General features: G+C 47.3%; 1 protein-coding gene and 1 long non-coding RNA gene across 6 annotated transcripts; both read right to left on the bottom strand.

Annotated features, from left to right (window-relative positions):
• Window positions 1-3,901: 3,901 nt before the first annotated feature.
• Window positions 3,902-7,258, bottom strand: LOC139079912 (uncharacterized). Its single transcript, XR_011533941.1, has 2 exons — window positions 7,090-7,258; window positions 3,902-4,216 (listed from the first exon to the last, which is right to left on the bottom strand). It is a non-coding gene; the product is annotated as an uncharacterized lncRNA (long non-coding RNA).
• Window positions 7,259-8,150: 892 nt separating this feature from the next.
• Window positions 8,151-21,666, bottom strand: U2AF1 (U2 small nuclear RNA auxiliary factor 1). Of its 5 annotated transcripts, XM_070597618.1 has the most exons (9): window positions 21,475-21,622; window positions 17,854-17,941; window positions 14,898-14,964; window positions 13,990-14,056; window positions 10,539-10,588; window positions 10,275-10,373; window positions 9,608-9,741; window positions 9,429-9,521; window positions 8,151-8,437 (listed from the first exon to the last, which is right to left on the bottom strand). In XM_070597618.1, the coding sequence occupies exons 5-9, from the start codon at window positions 10,566-10,568 to the stop codon at window positions 8,290-8,292; spliced, it is 504 nt and encodes a 167-aa protein (XP_070453719.1). In that variant the 5' UTR covers window positions 10,569-10,588; window positions 13,990-14,056; window positions 14,898-14,964; window positions 17,854-17,941; window positions 21,475-21,622; the 3' UTR covers window positions 8,151-8,289. The 5 variants fall into 5 exon arrangements, with proteins under 5 accessions (XP_070453719.1, XP_070453717.1, XP_070453718.1 ...); XM_070597616.1 differs by lacking the exon at window positions 14,898-14,964 and having other exon boundaries at window positions 21,475-21,666; XM_070597617.1 differs by lacking the exon at window positions 13,990-14,056 and having other exon boundaries at window positions 21,475-21,640.
• Between the last annotated feature and the right edge of the window lie 292 nt (window positions 21,667-21,958).

Raw genomic sequence — 21,958 nt, 5'->3', positions numbered from 1 at the left:
TGCTTGTCCTTCTTCCCACCACGCATATCTGACCCTCAGTTACTAGCACTATTGCTACTAGTAACAACTAACCATATTGAGCACTCACCATGCATGTGCCTGGAATGACGAACTCTACCTTTACCAACTAATGGAATCCTTCTAACAATCGTAGGAGGTGGGTACAATGAGGCTTGGAGAGGTCGAGGGACTGGCCCAATGTCCACAGCTGAGCCAGGATTAGGACCCAAATTCTGACTCCTGCATCTCTGCTTTCCCGGCTGAACTTCATGCCTTTTCTGCAATGACAATCAACACAACCTTGGGATATGTCAGGTTGAACCACATGAAATTGCTGGTGTTGGATCTTTTGTGACCTATAAAAAGCAATTTCATGTGATTCAACATGTTAAAAAAAAAAAAGACGTGGGATTTGAAGCAGGTGTCTGGATGTTTGTGCACCAGGTGCGGGTGGGGATTTTCTGAGCTAAGGCCCTGCTGTGTAGGGTTTGACCATGCTCCCGGAAGAAGCCCCAGCTGTGAGTGAGCCGGCACCCCTGGACATGCCTGGCATCTTCTGAGCAGAAGACTGCAGTTCTGTCCTGAGATGGAGGCTCCGTTTTGGGGGCTTGAGCTCTTTTGCTCACTTTAACAGCAAGTCCCAAGGGGGATGAAGGGTTGGTCCCCTTCCCAGGAGCCATACCACTCCGTCTGCACAAGCCATCAGGCCTGTTGGGTCCCGGGCTGGTCTGATGAGCCCTGGGCAGGGGCCTCTGCTGACAGGCCCCGTGGACTTGCAGGGGCTGCCTTTTCAGCTCTGTCCTACTGCTCCTGGAACAGGTGCATGGGAAGGCCACCACCTGGTTGGCCTCAGGACCGTTTGGTTGAGAAACTCCCATCACATAAGATGCGGTGGGCAGCAGAGGCCTTGAGCTTCACTGTCTCTGAACTTTGAAGAGAAGAAGGTGACTTCAGCTTTGGATGTTCTCTCTCAGGAATTTACGGGGGAGGAGAGTTACATTTTCCCAGTTCTGGCAGTTATGGACAGCTAGCCTTGTTTTCACTTGATCTCTCCCACAGCTGCGGGGGAGCCTCCCTGGGGCGAGTCTGAGCTCCTGGTCTGAGCTCCCGTGAGGCAGGATGGGGGGCGTGGTCTCAGCCTCGGCTGCCGGGCAGCCCTTGAGCTAATTTCAGCCTGGTTCCCACCTGTTCAGAGCCTTCCTGGGGTGGAAGCCGACTGTCCATCCTGGAACCAGGAGGAGCAGCGGAAGAGGGAGGACAGCCTTGAGGAGGGTGGGTGCACTCCCCAGCCCACTCTGGACCACCACCGGCTTCCGCCCAGGGGGCTGAGAGAGAACACTGAGGAATGCTGGGGGTGGGAGTCATCCCTTTAAATCCAGCATTGCATTTCCTCGAGGAAGCCACATGTACTACGGTCAGGTGACGCTGCCTCCTCTCCTCGCTGCCCCCTCCCTCCTCATGCAGGAGAGGTGTGGAGCATCTGCTCAGTGGATGACGAGGCTCCGACAGCGACTTGTCCATATTTCTCGACTGGAGGATTTCTCTTCTGTTTAAAAGGTGCAAATGCTGGGGACTTACCCTCTTTTCTCTCTTGTGCTGGGAAGCCCGAGCTGTGTACTAAATGCAGAGCATGCAGATTGTGACCTGCTGAGTGAGGGCACAAGCCCTCCACACGTGGTCAGCAGGTGGCTCCCTCAGCATCCGAGCTTCAGCTTTGGGGAAGTGAAAACCCTGGGGTCGTTTTGATTGAAGGTGCAATTCCGTACACCCACGCAGTGAAAGTAGTCAGATTTCTTACTTACAGATGCCAGTGTAGGGGCGCAAAGAGCTGGGAAAGAGCGTCCTCCGTCCGGGTCCCTAGCGAGCAGGAGGTAGACAGAGGGCAACACCCGTTATTGATAAGGTGGGTGGGGCGGAAGTCACTAACATTTCACAGGCTCACCTCTAAGCGGTTATTTTAAAAGGCGCCCTGGGAACGGCAGAGCGGGAGCTTTTGGCGGGCGTCCTAGGCTCAGGTCCTTATCTAACTGTCCCAACTCTGGGTGTGAGCAGGGTTCTCATACCGTGAAATGCTGAGGCAGCAACTCAGAAAAACGAAAGTTCTTTTTCTCGTCACATCTGCCACCACGGGCCATCCTGGTGGCGGGGCATGCTCTGCAGACCTGGGCTGACCCCAGGTCAAACCACGGATGGAGGTGGTACCACAAGTTCTTTGGGCCTTAACACCCAAGTTCACGTTCTCCAGTCAGCTTTCTCAGTAACAAAGCTCATGAAGACAAAGAATTCGACTGAAGTGAAAGCCCATGGAGGTCACCTTGAGTGTCCACTCCCCCTCCCACCTCGGACCCGCCTGCGAATCCTGTTGGCTCATATGCCGGGCACAAGGATCTATAACAGACCCACGGGACAGAAGAGAATCCAGAGCGGACGCGTGGGCTCTGATTCCCCACAAAGGCACCCCCAGCTCAGCGGGGAAAAGCCATGGTCTTTATAGTACATGGTGCTGGAGCAACTGGACACCTGTGGAGAAAAAGAACCAACCTCACATCACACACACAACACGACTGGAGAGAAATCACAGACTTGAATGTGAAAGGTGGTCACCAAAGCTCATGGCAAAGACGGAACACAAGCAGGAACCTGGGGAGGTGACGATGCTTCCATACGAGCCAGGGAGCACTGTCCATAAAAGGAAGATTGATGGGTTGGACTAGATTCAGTTTAAGGACACGTGTTCATCAAAATACACCTGGAGAGGGGGAAAAGGCAAGCCATGGGCTGGGGGACATACATGCAACACACATCAGCCCAGGCCTCATCTCCAGACCATGTAAAGAACTCCTAGAAATAAATAAGAAAAAGACAAATGACTCAATTTTTTTAAAAAGTGGGCAAAGATGTCAACAGGTGCTTCACAAAGAGAAATGCCAAGGGCCAAGAGCATGAGAAGGCACCCCACGTCATGAGCTCACGATGGACATGCAAATGGAAACCACAGTGACTGCCACTGCACCCCCACCAGAAGGGCTAAAAGAAACAAAACAAAACTGGAACAGCGAGCCCAGACTCCACGGCCTCGCCCACCCGCTCAGGGTCCACGCTGCCTTCCCCGCAGGCCTGGACCATGGCAACAGCTTCCCCCTTGGTCTCCCTTCTTCCCCTGGGACCCGTTTTTGGAGTATTCTCCACACTGCAGTGAGACACTGCTGTGAAAGCATCAATCCCTTCCCTCGACTCAGAACAGACCTCCAGGTCCTTTGCAAGCTGAGAGGCCTGTACAACGTCTCCTTGACTCTCTTTCTGGGGAAGGGCGCCTTGAACACGCTGTGGGAGACACTGCTGCCCGCCCAGTGTCCCAGGACTGCTCCGTCAGGCACCCCTCTGGCCGCGGTCATAGGCAGCTATGTGACTTGCTTTGACTGATGGGGCATGGAAGGAAGTTCCTGCATCACTCTGATTAGAGCCCTGAAGAGCCAGCAGGCTGGCAACGCTCCATCCAGATGGGGCCGCCCCCCAGCTGGCCCTGAGTGATGACAGCGAAGGGGGTTGCAGCAGCCCTCAATGGACATGTCCGGGGAGGGCGAGAAGAGCTGCCCATAGGTCAGGGTTGTTTCCACAGCACAGCCTGGTGCCAGCCTATTTTGATCCACAAGGCTAACCTCATTCTCGCCTCGGGGAATTTACCCCACCATTCCCTCTGCCCGGAAGTGCCCCCCGCCCCGTTCTCCTCCTGTTCTTCCAGCTGGTCAGCGGTGACAGCACCGTGTATTAACTACTCTGTTCCTTCCTTACCACACTGATACACCGCAAGTTTCAAGTGAGCTATGTCCAACATTTTCACTGTTGCAAACAAGCTAAGCAAGAGCAGGACAGATAATACGCAGATTCCATTTATACAAAATTCAAAAACAGGGAAAACTGTGATGTTTAATGAAGCTTATGCAGATCGTAAGATAATAAAATCAACGCGATGACGCACATGTTGAGAGCTGTTCCCTCTGGGAGAGGAAGAGTTTGAGGCCGTGACAGCTGATCTGGTGCTGGCAGTGTGCTGCTTCTCGACCCAGGTGGTTCATGCGAGGATGTTCACTTTCTCATTGTTCCTTAATCCAGACTTACACGTTCAATACTTTGCTGTATGCATCCGCATCTCATTAAAAATATGACAAACATGGAGCCAGCTAAGAGATACAACATAAGCATGATTGGAAATCTCCTACCAAAACAAACAGAACAAATTAAGTATTTGATATCATTCATCCTCAAATTCCTAGAATAAACGCCACTTAATTGTGGCAAATTTACTTTAATATGCTGCTAGATTGTTTGCCAACATCACACTGAGGGTTTCTGCATCCATATCCAGAACTCAGACACCCCCGTAGTTTTTTGTGTGTCCCACTTTTGTGAGGTTTTCTCAGTATCACACTCACTTCATGTAGAGGATTTAGAAGCTGTTCACTCTCTGATTGGAAAAATAAGCAGCACCGATTTGGGTCAATGAGCCGTAAGATGCTGGCTGTTTTGGGGGAAGAGGGCCCTTCCTCAGGCCTGGCCTGCACCTGCGTCTGCATTTAAGGCCCCATAAGGCCCAGAGAGGCTGCAGCCACTTGCTATTCACCCGAGGTGATACAAACCCCATGCGGGGCGGAGCCCAGAGCCGACTGAGAAACAAGGCTGGAGCCAGATACAGTCAGACGTCCTCATACCTCTGGGCACTTCTAATTACACAGCCAGTACGGCCTGTATTGTCATCGCTCAAATTAGTTCTCCGTGCTGTCGCTGACCAGCGCTGGGACAGCCTGGTCAATTTACTTAATATTTCCAAAGCTCTTTCCTCCTGTTTCTCCCAAGGTTACCTGGATTAAGTGGGATTAACGAGGTCCCTTTTCTTCCTGCTTTGTTCCATGTCCCCTATGACTCCCTTGCCTGAGTTTGGATAGGCAAGGAAGGGAATCTGTTTTGCCTTCCAAAGCCTTCAGGTTCTCATCCCCAGGCCCCAGACAGGCCCCGCCCGCATCCTAAGCTGCCGGTGTGGCCCTGAGCGAGCTCTCACCACAGCTGTCTGAACTGCCTGTTCTACTGAGCATCCATTTCTCAAAACTGGAGCCCTTGCTTGGTTTTGCCCTAGAATGCCAGCTGGAAATTCTAAGTGCTAACTAGGCATTTATTCCACTTTGCTCACTTTTGGCATGACATATGTGCCGTAACCCCGATCGTGCTGGCCAAGCCTGTGGCTGCCAAACCTTGGACCCAAAGAAATACAAAAATAATACGAAAACGGGAGTTGTTCACAGAGCTGAGCTTAATCAGGGGTTGTCCTTTTCTGAGATTGTAGCGTGGAAAAGTCCTTATATGTTAGGGATGCAAACTGAAGTATGCAAGGTTCAAGTATCTGAGGCTTCATTACAATTGTCTCCACTTTTGTTTGTTTAAAAATTTCTGCAATAAAAAATGAAAATGGGGGCCAGCCCAGTGGTGCAGCGATTAAGTTCGCACATTCTGCTTCGGTGGCCCAGGACTTCACCAGTTTGGATCCCAGGTGCAGACATGGCACCGCTTGGCAAGCCATGCTGTGGCAGGTGTGCCACATATAAAGTAGAGGAAGATGGGCATGGATGTTAGCTCAGGGCCAGTCTTCCTCAGCAAAAAGAGGACTGGTGGCAGATGTTAGCTAATCTTCCTCAAAAAATAAAATAAAAAATTAAAAACAAATAAAATGCTCTTTCAGCAAATGATGGTGAAACTTGGTGAGAACAATTTAAAAAGTCTCACTTGGCAAAGTGCAAGATACAGTTCTATGTTGACGACCAGGTTTGTTTCTCTGGGAGAATTCACATGGTCTGTGAAATCCACAAGCCTGGGAACCCTGGACTAAACAAAGCCAAATCTAATTAGGGTCAGCCACACTTGAGCCCCACGTGACATCCAAATGCACCAAGGCCTTAGTCTGACTTCCCATTGCAAAGGCTCTAGAAGCAAACTTGCAATGCTGTTGTTTCTGTCCTTTGCATCAAAATTCTTTGTTTTGAGAAATGATTTTCAGTTTTACCCGCTTTTGGTAAATAAGGAATCTTGAATTGAGAAGTGACAATTAACCACTGAGTTTAGACAGTGCAATTTCCACATCACTAATCCTTCCTTCAATACTAGTTCATTCAGAGGAAGAGAACTTTCTCCAATTAGTGGGGCACTGCTAACTCCATTCATCCATGCTGGAAATGTTTAAAGTGATTTCTAATTACTCTACACACACGCGCCTGTCAGCTCATCTGTTATGCCTACTGGGTCAAAACAGCAAGCAGAAAACCTGCTGCAAGGAGGAGCTGAGTTACTTGACACGACTGCTGGACAGGACGTGCTGACACCTGATCCGGAGTTCATTCCCGCAGCTGTCCTCCACTTGGTTTCAGTCTTGACAGATGTAACATTCAGGACAAGAAACGTTTTACAGTGATATCTGGACCTGAACTCATCACAAATCACAATCATTTCAAGTGGCTTTCTTCCCCTCTTGAGAGAGACCTCCTTCGACCCAGGGCTGTGTGAAAGCCGGCACTCCCTCTGCCGTGGGCGGACTGCAGGGCCGGTTATGCGGCTGCTCTTTGCCGACCGCAGGCCACGCATCCCAGGACCAGCGGCGACCTGGTGGGCCTCTTTGGGCCCAACCCCCCGGACTCTTCTGTCCAGACCTGCGCCTGGCACGGAAGGAGGCGCAGGCAGGGTCCTGCTCCAGTCCGTGAGCTCGTCTTTCCGACTTCAGTGGTGATCTTTAAAGACACTTTCGATGGCATTTTCACTTACGTTTTAGAGAGACTTGCACAGAAAAAGGTGATTCTAATCAAAGTTACAAAACACAAAATAAAATTGTCACCACATTCCTTCCTTCAGATGCAGTGGAAATGACTCAATAATCTCCATGACTGCAACCAAACTTAGGTAGAAAAATGGAAGGATTGGTACTTTCTGGGGGGAGGGGGGATGAGATGATTTAAAACAAACGTCCTAGATCACCTTAAAACTGACACTACTTCACCCCAAATCACCTGCCCACTATTGTAAAAAAAATAATTTCGACAGACACCAAACCTGAATAAAACTAATGTTCCATCGCTAGAATCTCTCTGGAGCTCATCCGAACTGACTCCCATGAAATAAGCTGATCCAGTCAGTAGCACTGCCTTCAAATCCTCAACAGCTGTGCAGCTGCAGCATGGTGGTCTCCTCTCCATGCCCAGCAGAGCTCACAGGCCGGCACACCCCGTCCTGGGACCCCAGCACCACAGCCGCCCAGAGTCTGCAGGTCTGTCACAATGAAGCACGCAGACGCCTGGTAACGGCCTGAGAGGGTCACTGGGATCAGGTTTTGGCTTGCCTTTAGGTATGAAGTTCTCCTAAGAAAAACTCTTCACTCCCAGCTGAGGGGAGGCATGAACCTGGAACAAGCCAACAGCTGTCACGAGTCACACTGCCAGCATGCAGACCACCCCGAGTCACGACAAGGAAGACAGTTTAGGGAACGCGACACCAAACAGGGAAGTTCTACAGAAAGGCAGGTCTGCATTAGAGGGCTTCTGTGTCTCCTGTAACCTAGTTGAGCAGTGATGCTGCCATCACTTATGACAGAACATGGAAACGCGACGAGCGGCTCCCGCGCTACACAAAGCACACTCCTGCTTTCTCTCCCACTCACGTTTCAGGAACGCACAGCAGCTCTGGAAGGAAAACTAGAAATCTCATGGGTATGTAAGAAAAATGTAACACAGACGGGGTCCACTGACTGCATTTTCTCAGAAAGATGAGCTGTCCTAGCAATGCCGGCACAGTCCAGTTACGTCTCAGCAATGATTTACTCATTAGTAAGGAAAGGGACTTCAATACGCTCCCCACACCAGGCTACTCACAGCCTCAGCGAGAACGCGGGATCACTGCTAATACGCAGACAAGGAGAAACAGATTTGACTTCCCCCATATGAATTTTCCCTCTGCTGGGTGTTTTATTTCACATCCTGGTTTTAAAACACAGTGTCGTTCATCCTCCAAGTGACTGATGGATACTAACCTTCACCTCAAGGACTGACGATGTGCAGGTCTGCAAAGGAAGAGATTTAAAAGAACCACTTTCCACAAGAAATAAGTTACACCAAGAATACTGTTGTCACTACAAATTTTATTCAGAAACCCATCTTTGTTTTTTTTTGTTGTTTTTTAAAAAAATTCCCATTATGAACTGGTTTGGTCAATCAACTACAACACTTTCTAGCAGACATACGGTAAAAACGGCATGGCTCAGAATCGCCCAGATCTTTCACGATCTCTCGACCGCCTCCGGTCACGCTCCCGTCCCCCACCGCCTCCACCGCCGCCGCCGCCACCACCGCGACCACGGTCCCGAGACCGCGAGCGACGCTCCCGAGACCGGGACCTCGATCTATGCCTGCAAGCAAGGAAAAGAAACAAAACCATGGCACCCAGGCCAACACACACCCAAATCACAGTGCCCAACACTCAAACACTCCCTTTCACTGAGCTGACGACACCAGCACCGATTCACACCAACGCCAGTTCACAGCTGCACACCCAGACGCTAAGACGTGCAAGTGTCAGGGCAAAAAGGGCATCTCAGAACCGAAGAGGTCCGACAGCCTCCATATTCTGTAGCGCCAACAAAGGATCCGGGGAAATCATAACGAAAAAGGTGAACTGGACGTACCCATCCCTCACCCTCACCTGACACCAGTGTCAGTTTCCTCCCCAGCCCAGTCCCTGCTCAGAGGCTCATGGGCTGAGGTGTCCATCAGGCTGAGTGGGGGGAGAAGGGGGAGGAAGCAGGATTCTTTTCCCTTATGCTTCTTTTTGTTGACAAAGCAGAATCAGGAGCAACATCTGCCTTTCCTTATTTATGTGTAACAGGAGAGGGCTGAGAACCTCCCTGGGGTCAGAGCTGAAACTAAGCAGGAGAGTGACTCATTATTCTCCCCAATACCTGCATGGAAACACCAGGACCAGACAGAGGTGACCGTGCTCAACTGTGCCGGTGGTCCACAGGGGCGAGGCCACCACCCCTCTCCAAAATCAAACCAAGGAAACCTCCCCAATCCAAAAAAAAACAAGAAACCCCAAGGGAAACGTGCAGTATGTAAAGGAAGGCACAGCACCCGACCCGGAGCGTACAGGCCGCACACACGAGCCGCATTTTCAGGTCACCTGCTGAACCAGGCCCCTGCTTAGTCACTGAGGTTGATCTCTACTTGGGGAGGAGGGAGAGGTATGCATACAAAGTCTACTTCAAAGAGTAGGTTTGTGTGCTTTAAAATATGCACTACATTCTAAGCAGTGCCTTTTAAAGAGCAGAAATAACAGGCCAAACTTCATTTGAAAACAATAACAGCAATTCAAAGCTACGACAGACCCACTGCAACACTCACTTCTTGCGCCGGCGCCCGTACAGCTCCCGCCGCAGCTCCCTCGAGATGGGCTTCAGGTGCATGAAGTTGCAGAAGCCTCCTCGTGTGCACTCTCTGAGGGAAAGAACCACCATCGTTACGTCAGTGCACAGCACACTAGCTTCCCAACAACGAGGCAGCTCCAGGCTGCCCACACCTACCCCATCTCATACTGGCGGCAGCAGGCTTCTCTGAAGTCGGTCACGGGAGAGAGCTCCGCATGGATCGGCTGTCCGTTAAACCAGCGGTTGTTCAAGTCAATCACAGCCTTTTCCGCATCTTCTTCACGGCGAAACTGAAATGATAAATCAAGAATGCTTGCCACCACACTTTAATAACAAATGTTTTCAATTACTGATGCAAATATGTTATATGTTCATGTACGTAAAATAAAAAAGGCAGAGTAATGTTGTACAGCAATTTAAAAACCAGACAATCCTTTCTTTACAATTAGCTTACTTAATTTTGTGATGGTCCAAGATTATGCCAACTATGTTGCCTTGGTTTTCAAATTCGATTGGTTAAAAGAGCAAATGTAATGACTGGCATAGGCAATGAAAGTTTTATTAAAACAAAACCAAGAACATATAAAGCAACTTCTCCCCAGTACAAACAGCCTCTAACCAACAGCGATTAAGATATGTGACACCAGAAGAACCATGAGCACGGAGGCCCGTCAGTCCTTCTACTCGAGCTTCTATCTCCTACGGGCGTCCAGCCAGGAAAGGGCCGAGTCAGTGCATGCAGAGTCGTGAATAGTACCAACGTCAAGGTTAACAGCTAACAAAGCACAGCAAGCACCCCTTACACCTCACTCCTGACTCCTACCTTGACATACACATTTCCAACGAGGTGATCGCCAAGGTTATCACAGACGTTCATCTCCTCAACTTCACCGTACTTCTCCTCCATTTCTGTAAAAACCTCCTGGAGGAGGGACAGTGGTGTTAGGCTCATGACACATTAAAGATGAAAGAGTAATTCAACATAATTCACGGGTAAGTATTGTTTTTAATGAGGAAAAATGAACTCCTCCCAAACAGATAGAGAAAGTGAACAGGTCTATCAGTTTCAAATAGTCAATGATCTCACCTCGAAAAACTCATCATAGTGTTCCTGCATCTCGACGTCGCTCACAGCACCTGCAGACAACAGAAATCTGGCTGGTTAGAGCAGGGCACGGGACCTGAGAGAGCTCGTGCTTAAACTCACACTGCTACAGTAACACACATGAGGTTATCTAGAGAGAAAGCACAACAGAGTTGCATTCTCGTGGAGCACTGCAGATACTGCATTACACAGCCAGTTGTTAAAATTGTGAAGTGTGGTGACATTTTTAAATGCCCCTTATGACAGTCTCAATTCTGGCTATTAAAATATTAAAACCACAACAAATTTTAATCAGCATCAAAGGGCCACATTTTCAGAAAGAGTGAGGAAAAAGTTAACTCTCAAGAAATTTTTAAATGAGAATTTTCTTCCTTTTAAGATTTAAAATAGAGGCCAAGTAACCACACTGATTTCCCCCCTTTATTAGGTTAAAATGACAGCTGAAAGGAGGGTAAGCGATTCAGAGCTTATGTTCCTGACTAGTTTATTTTACAGATTATCAGCCACACAGAATGCCAGGAAATTCTTTCTGATGTGATTAAAACCCAAATGACCATCAATAAAGACTCAGTAGAATTACCAAGTTCAATTACAGTATTCTGAATGCCCTCTGAATAAAGGGAAAGTTACAATGCTTTGTTCAGGAAAGCATTCTTATTTTATATTCCAAAACTAATTTCATCAAGTTCATTCTTCTTCATAATTCACATGCACTAAGTGAAGTCATGTCCACTGTGTGGGTAGATTTTGCAAATTTACATTCTATCCCCATTGTCATTCTCTCTACCAAATTTTACCATTCGAATTCTAGAGTTCTCTTAACCTAAATCTGAGAAATCACAAAGCTGGTGTGTCAATAAACTGATGCTCCAAACACTAGATCGGGAGCCCACCCAGCGGCAGCTTCAAAGTGGGCCAGCTTACTCTTCAAGTGTCCCCTTCCACAGCCACATTCCTGGACTGTGGCCTCCTCTGTACACCCCACCAAGGGCATCTGGGCTGTGGCATATCCCAGACTGTGCTTTTGAGAAATTTCCTGGCTCTCTCAAAAACCTTTTTATCTTCAAGGATAAGAACTAACTTCAATCTTTTGATTCTGAGAATAATTTAGTTCACTTTCTGGCCCACGGATGGCTCCCTGCATTTCAGTTATTTTTGAATTTCCAGGAATGTGGCTTGCTTTAGAACTCAACACTGAACGCATCAGGCCACAACTGCTCCTCTCGACAGCCCGTCCCAATTTAAAAGCTGCAGGAACGATCCCCTTTCCTGAACAGAAACCAAGTACTGAACAAGAGAAAACCTCGCCAAGAGAAGCCCATTCCAAAGGGCAGGTTTTAAGGTTTAAAATTAACTGCCTTCTCGACCTCAGAAAAAATGAGAAGAGAAAAAACAAATCCACATGCTCCAGGTCGTAGCAGGATTGAGAATCAAGTTTTGGTGGTGGTTAAAACACTGGCTGAAATCATGATATTTCTATCATTACCATGTACCATAGAATCTTGTATTTTAATAGCTTCTGGAAAGTTCATATTTGAAAATGCTTGATCGTGGGCATATTTTATCTTCTATGCTCTGCTTAAAACTTATGAGTCAATCCAAATGACTTGAAAGGCAGAGATTGACAAAAAAACAAAAATTACCTACATGACTCAATATATTTTAAATAATACAACTTGAAAAATACACAGTTTTCTTACAGAAACATTCTTAAATTGGGACTCATATTTAAGTTTAATCTAAGCATAGAAAGCTTATTTTTCTACAGATGAAAGGGTATGTTAAAAAACAGCCAGTAATTTTAGGAAATTAAGGAACCTAGCTGGTTGAAATTTTATTGGAAGGCTCTGATGCCAAATACTTCTGGTTTACCAACTTAAACTGATTTTCTTCCTAGATTGTAGAATGAGAATTTCATTTAATTTGTACAATCTGGACCCCAGAATTGGAATATTTTGCACAGCTAAACTTTTATTTTGTAGCATACACAAAACAAGAGTACTGTGAATCGCAAATAAAGACACAAAGAAAACTAATACAACATTCTTTTGTCAATAAAGCATACGCAGTCCCCAAATAAACAATGAGGGCAAAGAGTTATTAATTGTTGTTCCTCAGTCACCCACTTTTCACTCATTTTTACCCCAGGGCAGGCTGTTAAAAATATCATTATTAAGTCCATATATAAACATTACCCTCCACCTATTGATCTTAAAAAACAAAACAAAACAAAACCTAGGTATTTTAAACCATCAGATTTAGGGAAAGAAATGAATTCCCTACTATGAGGTCAGTATTAGCATCGAAAAACATCTAGTGTCTTGTGAGAAAAAACTTCCCAGCCCCTCCCCCGCAGAGACAAGCGCCAGTGCACTCGCAGGTGCGGAACCGGGAGGCCTCCCAGTTTGGGGCTGGCTCCAGTGGGTGGCGCCCGCTCGGACCATTTCACCCTATAAACTGAGGGCTCACGGTCAAGGGCGCATTGGTAGGTCTGTGGCTATCCGGGGGTACTTCTGATAGTGCCTTCTCTTAGTTTTTACAGCTTTAACATCAGTCGGTGAGGAAGAAGCATCTACCTTTGGGTTTGGACCTCTTGGTTTTAGCAAGAGTCCAGGATGTTCATTTCAATTTATCCATATGACTAAATTGATTCTACAGCTCAGTAGCTATAAAATTTAACTTTCAGTTTTTTGAACTTTCCAATGAAACTACTATGTATCCTGTTCTCTAAAAACTAGCCCTCAGTAAATACAATATTCCTAACTTCAATCCGGTACTTCTCAATAGAGGAAGAAATCATAATATCTATTGAACACCCACTTGAGAGCTAGTTCCCCACCAAGGACCCCGTATTTTCCAAATGCAGTACACTAACTCCTGAGGCTGGAGACCTGCATAAAGCATCTGATTAAAAACCGAGTCGGCACAGGGCTGGTGTCGAGGAAAACTGGGGGCTCAACGCAACTCGGAGGACCCTCACTTGGGAAACATCCTCAGAGCGAGGCTCTCACAATGAAAGCATGATCTCCAAAACAGAGTTTAAGGGAAAAATGTCTAATAAGAAAGAAAATCTGAAAAATAATTTCAGAATGACTGGTTTTAAAGTGAGAGAGAGTTCCCAATACTGCTGCTCTGAAGTGGGAGAGCACCCGCACAGTCACGCCCAAGCTCGCTCTCCCTGGGACGGCGGGCGGAGCGAAGCGAGAGCAGCTCTGGGCTAGTGCAAAGGGCGCCCTTTCCAGTCACTGTCTCCTCAGATCGGGGGGCAGGAGTCACATCTCAAGCAGCGGTTTCCACAGGGCCATGGGACAAAAGCTCTCGACACCTCTAGAGAAAGGCGGTCCTTGACACTACAGCGCAGACCAGGTGGAGCTGACACTGAGCTCTGACACGCAAGCCCAGGGGACCAGGGAAGGAACTTGTATGAACTTACAGCGCAAACCGTCAGCAGACTGGGAAGAGTTTTGAGGGTTACGGTAAATGTTCAAGAGGGCAATGGTCTGAAATACAAAACGCAACAACTTTATATTACGGAAAATTAAATTTAAACACTTAACCGGTTTCCTGTGGCGATCGCTTCAGTCAAGACTCAGTGCTGAAAAAAGAGCAAGTTATTTTCTTTTGAAGCAGAGATGTTTTCTCTTAGTTGATGGCTGTCTTGGAGCACCCTAACACTGCAATGTGACAGAGATCCCATGATATGCTAATATTGTATTTCTGGTCACAGAATGGAAAAATTCTCCACTTCAAAGTTCCAATCCAATTAAAAGTGCAAATAACTCGGCAGGCTACCACTGCAGTATTCTTGGATGCTACAGAAAACTTTTAATCAACAACTGAGAGAGAAAAGTGCCTGTATAAACGGATGGCAAAATTACTGTATTAGAGAAATACAATAATTACATATCATGAAATCTCCACTTCCTAGAGGAAAAATTATAATGGTGAAATAAAACCCACACTTATTGGGCAACTTACCTTATTGCTTCCTAAATATTCCTAAGATTTTTAATTTTACAGAAAGAACTTAATAAATGCCAGGGGTTCAGTCACTGTGAAGACCAATGATGGGCTGATACTGTTCAAATGTCACATGACGGACCCCTCTCATTAACAAGTGTCAATCAAGGGAAGAGGCCCGCCAGTGACCTTCCCTAGGACAGCCTCCTGAACGTGGCCAAGTATCGAGTTCTTGCTGTAGGCACCAAGGACTTCCAGCACCTTGTCCTGTTTGCAACAGCTCTATGTCAGCAGCTCAGAAGCCAACATTGTTTGTCTCAATTAAGAGTGGGCTCTTTAACACCATTGTTTTAAAAAAATTTCTCCAACTGTGGGACTTACAGTGTGAGCCGTCAGCCGTCTGTGCACTGTTTTGGGGATTACGATAGATGTTTTGAATCAAGATGGTCTGCGGGGAAAAAAAAATAAAAAGGGGAATTCTACTGGCTGCTGTGCATATATTAGACAATTGCAAAGAGACAACTTGTTTGCAAATGGCTAAACGCTTGTTTGCTTGTTTGTTTCCCGCAAGTCAGACACGTGTCTTCTGAAGAGAATACCCAAACCATCATATTATGAAAACAGAGTTGGAGCAGTGACTTCGGTCAAGTCAGCCAGCAACCAAGAAGAAACTGTAATTGTTACTTAGAGTAGTCCCACGTTATTAAAGTGTTTTAATGTAAGATAAATAATAGAATGCTAACATTTTCTTATACTTCAAGCTAGCAGACACCAAGATGTCGGAAAATTCACATATAATCATATTCCCCATACAAAATTACTTTTTTAAAACCAAATGCGTAACTCTACTGTATGCAGCCCATCAAGCTCTCTGGTCTTGTAGGAAACAGGCACACCACATGGGTTTCCTAACTCTCATGGACACCTATCATATTTACATTTTCTTGGTGGGATCTCTGTTTACATAATACAATAGCTTAAAACATTTGCTCTTTTCCGATCCTTCTTTTAAGGGAAAAAATCCTTTTAGCCCTTGTGCTTTAAACTGGATCAGGCAGACTTGAAACCTTACATTGTACCGTTCTTCTTAAAATCAAGTTGTCTGAAAAAACAAACCATGTTTAAGTTAGTAGGCTAATATATTACATGAATCTTAATGTCCACATCACTGTACGAAGCTTAAAAAGAAACCCACACTGAATACACTAGAGATTCACAAGCTGAACCAACAAACCACATGATTTAGAAAAATAAATGTTCAGTCTCAACATGTGTCCAAAGCAGTTTTGTAAGTGGCTTTACAAAACCAGCCAGTTCCACTTGCACTCCATTTAAAGGGGGGTGGTTCTGTGAGAACTCCCCAGTCCGAGGTCTGCTGCTAGAAACCCACTTTGGGGGAACATCCGACAGCCAGACCACATGCGACACGCAGACCCTCCACTCAGGGCCTGGCACCTTCCCCAAGCCATCTGGAACTGCCCCGAGTCAACCAATCTGGGGCCTCAGATGTTCCCAAAGCCGATGGACTCAGTTTCCAACTGGAAGCACCAGAGTGTGACAACTTTGATGGAAAGCTATACTGAGCCCAATTATTCAACAGGAAAAGTGATTTTAGGTCACACTCAGGGAAGTGGCTGTTTCATGAAAGAAACTTCACTTAAAGGGGGCAATGCAGGTCCATTAAAATCAGGGGTGGCCAAGATTACCTAAAACCAACCAAGCAAATCAAAACAAGATGCTCAAGTTAACACAACCGACCCCACCACACTTCAATGGAGTCATTGCCTCATTTTGATCCATAGTGCCCAAATTAACTTCAGATTAACAGTCTAGGTAATCAGTGATTCAGAAAGAAAATAAACCAAGTGTCTGTGGGTGACTTACAGAAAACTTTCATAATAGGGGAGCTTTCTCTCTCTCAGCCCAACACTTGGTACCTCTATAAGTTAGCCCCAAATCAAAGAACTCAGTGGACACTGAAGATGCATAGTTACCACCCAATCTATGGCCACTAGCTTAGTTGGGGAGATTTAATTCATAAATCAGAGCACTAAAAAAGATCTACAAAAAAACAGAAAATTTAAAGCAAGTCCTCCAATATTGTAAAATTCAAAAAAGAGACACGTCTAAAGCTACTAGAAGATACATTCTTGTTATAGTAACCACTTGGTAATCAGGAATAACGGGGAGAGGAAAGCCATCACCCCCCTTCTAAAAACACATTAAATTGTAGAGTTTTCTATGGGCTTAAATTAGAAAATACTACCAATGTCTCTTTCTTACATCAATTGGCTGATTTTCTTAAATACTTACAGGAAAACATAAATGTCTATTCTGTTACATGTGAACAGAAAGACACGAGCTCAAAGGCAGAGGCTGCAGCGTGCAGGGTCACAGGTAACAGGTACCCAGTGGTCAGAGGCTGCGCGCTAGGACCACGGGCATGAGAAGGAGCTCAGCAGCCCTCAGTGTGCAAAGACTGAAGCACAGATTTTTCCAATTCCAAGTGTTCAGTTCAACACAGACGGAAGTTTTCCGTTCCTGCGATAGGTGCTTTCTCCCTTTAATTCACCAGCGATCACTTGTAGGGTGCAAACCTTTGCCTTTTCTTCACTTAACCAAAAACAAACTATCAAAAATTCTAACTTCTGATTGATCTGAACTCACAGCAGGCCTAAGCCCAAGACAACGGCATTTCTCAGTTGACTGAGCAGACCAGCCAGAAAGCCCCGACGGGAAACGCCCAACTTCTAATGCTGAGTTTCATTTTTAATGTTTCTTTTAAAGCAAACTGCTGTTTCCTCAACTAGGGGTCCAAAAGAGAGGACACCCGGGAGGACTGAGAAGCCCTGAGTGCAGGGCACATGCGTGGGTCTGTGACAAGCACGCCCGCGTCTCCCGCAGGCCGCTCGCTCAGCCTCCTCTGCTGCCCGGAGAGGGAGACAGCAGAAAGCCCACCTGCAGCTACCGGGGCCTGGAAAAGAGGCCAAGTCGGTGCTGGCGGGGCTGCCCTCTGGACCACGTCTATCAGGGCGCAGGCAGGGCGGCAAGGCACGGAGAGTGGTCCCAGCCAACGTGCAAACATTAAAAACTTATCTTTCAAGTTTCTCTAATGGCAAGAACACGGAACGGTGCTCACAGACCTTCCACGGGGGCTGGTTCACCTGCCTCACTCTCACTTAAACAACAGAACACACTCATGAACACAAATGGAAAATAAAGCAACTGGAGGAAAAACAACCTGCTGGATACATGGAAATTATTAACTACCTGCGCAAAGTACACGAAGTTCTGCTAATTTACATGAAAACAGGGAAAAAGGAAAAAACAAACAAACCTGGCTAAAGGTCGGTTTATTGTGCAACCGAGAGCATCTGTCTCCATGACGACATGCTCCAATTTTGAAATAGAAGGAACAGTTGACTCTGCAAAGGGAAATAAGAGCCGATTATTTTTCTGGGAAGACATCAAAGAGATGGAAATACGTCATCAACGTGATATATGCTATCAAACCACTTTTCTTTTACTTTACAAAAACATACGCACATCATTTTTTGTTGGTAGCAGGTACCTTCTCCTTCCTGCCTATATTTTAGGACTACAGTCGGTCTGTACCTGCGGGTTCAGCATCTGCAGAGTCAACCAACGCTGGATGGAAAGACCTAGGACAGCTGCATCTGTACCGAACTTGCACAGACTTTTCTTCCTCTCGTTATTCCCTAAACAATACAGTATAACCACTACTTCCACCACATTTACAGCGTATTAGGTATTACAAGTAATCTAGAGATGATTTAAAGTACACGGGAGGATGTGTGTAGGTTACATGCAAACACTACACCATTTTATACCAGGGACTTGAGCATCCGTGGATTTTGGTATCCGCGGGGGTTCTGGAACCAATGCCCGTGGATGCTGGGGGAGGACTGTCCTTAGCTTGAATTTGCCCTTCCACACACACACTACTTTTTCAATAAAGACACTCTGATTCTAACTTGATTCCTCCTCAGTCAAATTCCCTCCGCTCTGAACTTTCTCTGCTCTATTGTTTTTTCTTAAACAGGATGTTAATTTAAAACTAAATTTAACTTGAAATGCACCTGTTCTCTAGTCCTCCATGACGAAATTCTCTCTTGAGAGATAGTGTAGTGAGGGTCAAGATCCTGCCTCTGCTCCCAGCTGCCTGGGCTTGGGCAAGTCACCCTACCCCTCTGTGTGTGTGCGCTTCATACACAGTGCCCATTAAGTGCAATCATGACCTACATCAAACAGAACACAAAGTCCAGGTTCTCTCATCCATGATACCAGACCAACAGGAAATTTCCAAAAACACGTCTGAAATAAATAATTCTCCTGGTTTCAATACAGTAAAAAGCAACTACTGGGGGAGCTCAACCTGACTGGAGGAACCACACAAGGCCACCGTCTGTCCCTACCGCAAAGCTCTCCCTTAATGCTGTTCAAACACCTGGACGATCTGGCAAGTGTGGCAGCAGTGCCAGGTGGCTCAAGAGATCTGCGATGAACTATGAAATCTTACTAGATGGGCCCCATTCACACTGAGACTAGCAGAGGTGGGAAGGTTACCTTGCAGATTCAATTTTTTAGCAAGTGCCATATGTTTAGATAGCCAATCCAGAGTTAAGATCAAAGGGCCTCAATGAAATTTGATGGACCATGAAGATGGATTGGCCACTGATTTATTATTAAGGAGCAATAAAGATGGAAAAATCTGAACTTGTCAAGGGAGGAAAATGATTAGTATATATATTTACAAACTTACAGATCTTAATCTAGATTATCTAACTTGAGTATACAACATTACATCTTCAGGGACTCACCTAAAAATGAAGAACTTATTTTAAAAAATCTCAGAATGGGCAGAATGCCTGCATGAACAACTAATACTCAACTGCTCCACAGAGCTGAAGCAACCCTCGTTCCTGTGCTTCCCGAGGTGGCTTCCACGTCATGATGCCCAAGGAATTATTTAGAGTTTAGTATATTAGTCAAAATTTTTCTAGCAATAAACTTTAGTGATCCGCTTATTTAACTACTGAAATGAAAAGAAAAGTAAAAGAAGATGTGTGATTTACTATCACAGAGATGATGTTAGCTAATCTGCACTTGGATTAGAAAACTGTGCATAACTTCAAATGCATAACTGACAATGTTTTTAATTGTAGAGACACCTATGTTTTACTTTCAGCTTAAATTATAAAAAAGAACAAGTTAGCAGAAATCGTTATCTTCATTTTTTAGGAGGTGATTTTGTTTCTCAGAAACTAAAACCAAATCTCCCTGAAATGAGAATACGAGTGTCCTCGATTAAATAATCAAGTTTCCTGAACTACAGCCATGACTTTCACCATACACTTCTAACAGCTGAAATGTGGTTATTTCTAGCAGGAATATAAAAAATGCTACCGGAATAAACCTCTGAAGTAAGAGTTTTGTAGGGTAACAGCGCAGACACCACCTGATACAGTATTTTATAGGAACAAGAAAAAAGCCCTGCACGGGGCTGGGGCTGGGGCTGGGGCTGGGGCGGGGCTGGGGCTGGGGCCGCGGCCATGCTGACACAAGCTGCAGAGGGAAACGCTGCCTGCTCTCCAGCCTGCCTCAGAGGAGCCTCTTTTCCCAGCAGAGCCGACCGGTTCAGTGAAGATCACGGTGAAAGGCAAGTTCCCCGAGCTGCCTCCTCTGCATTCAGGGTCCATACCTCTTCCACAGCATTCACAGGGTTTTAATACATCTTACTATAATTATCCTTTACACGACATGCAGGCCCTCCCTCCCTGAGTTCCTTGAAAACAAGATCCACACTCCATCCATCTTTGAGTCCACAGAGACCGGCCTAGGGTTGACACCCAATATGATTCTGGAGCAACTATGACTGATGCTTTTCTTGTGATTTTTGCTAGGAAAAAATATAACCCCCTCATCCCAAGAACACAGGAGACTCTACTGTGTGTAAAAGTAGACATTTTACAAGACAGACTCCATCCTGGAGAACAGAAACAATTTAAACTGTTTGAAAGAGTGGTATTAAAACTATCTTTTACCACTTCTGAGATTTTATCATTAAAGACGTATGTTCACATAAACCTTGCACAGCCCGGCAGAATCACAAGATGGTAACTACTCACTCAAAGAGGAGATTAAGCCAGACCTTTAGTCTTCAGGTTTTCAAAACAAGAATTATCTTCCCAAAATGTCTGAAGACATGCCGTTTAGTCTAAACTTCAGTCAAGGCACTGGAAATTAATACGTGCCAAGATGGCAAGACCAAAATTAAATTTTTTACTTTTAACAATTGATAAGGGAAGGCATGCAACCTTAAAAAAAAGGGGGGGGGACCACCTAACACCTTTTCCCTTATGTTGGAATTGCGTCTTCAAGTATCTTAAAAGCTGATCACGCCTTTCACGGTTGGTTAACCCAGGCGTCTCCCTAACACTTTTTCCCATCAAATGTCCTTATGACCGGCCCGATCACCGCTTACACACGCAAGAGGCTTGTCAATGGGGCAAAACCCCGACAATGAGGAAGCTAAGTGATCGACACTGGCGAGGTTTGTACTACAGCTGCCAGGCGCGACATTAAAAGCTGGAAGTTGGGGGCATCGGGAACATTGACAACTTCGGGACAACTCGAGACGGCCCCAGAAAGCAGGGCGCGGGGCCCGGGCGGCCCACGGACGGGACGGCGGGGGCGGCCGAGGAGCCCCGGGCGGGAGAGGCCGCCGCCCGCCCCAGCGGAAGCCCGCGCCCGCCCTGCGCCCAGCGCCCGCCCGCCCAGCGCCCACGAGGCGACGGCGCGGCTCCCGAGGCCGGAAGGGCCGCCGCGCCCCTCCCCCCGCCCGGCCCGCCCGGGCCTGCCGCCGCCGCCCGGGCCCCGCCGCCGCCGCGCCCGCCGCCTCCCCGGCCCAGAGCCCCGGCGGGCGGCTCTCACTCACTTGTCTTTCTCGGTACCGAAGATGGAGGCCAAGTACTCCGCCATTTCCCACCGGCCGCCGCCGCCGACACCGCTGCCGACGCCGCCGACCCTGCCCGACGCCCGCAGCAGACGTCACCCGGACGCGACGACGCTCGCCCCGCCCCGACGGCGTGGCGGCGCTGCCCAATCAGACGAGACGCTGCCGGCGCGTGGGCGGAACTTGGCGCGCGTGCGCGAGGCACCGCCCCCTCGGCACGGGAGCCCGCGCGCCGCCCGCCGGCGCCCCCTGGCGGCGCGCCCCCGGCCTCGCGCCCGCGCTCTTCGCCCAGCGGGCGGGGTCCGAGGCCTGCGTCCCCTACTTGGCCCTGGATCCCTCGTGGGCGGGTTCGCGGAGCTCCGGGAAAAGCACGCGCCTCGCCCTCCCCGCACTCTCCCTGGGCGACCCCTCCGCCGGTCGAACCCTTCCTCCAGGGAGTCCCTCCTCCACCGCCCGCGGGCCAGGA

The sequence above is a fragment of the Equus przewalskii genome, chromosome 27, assembly GCF_037783145.1.
Source record: "Equus przewalskii isolate Varuska chromosome 27, EquPr2, whole genome shotgun sequence".
In the NCBI taxonomy this organism is placed as follows: Eukaryota; Metazoa; Chordata; class Mammalia; order Perissodactyla; family Equidae; genus Equus; species Equus przewalskii.
This window is presented reverse-complemented; position numbering and strand designations above follow the sequence as displayed.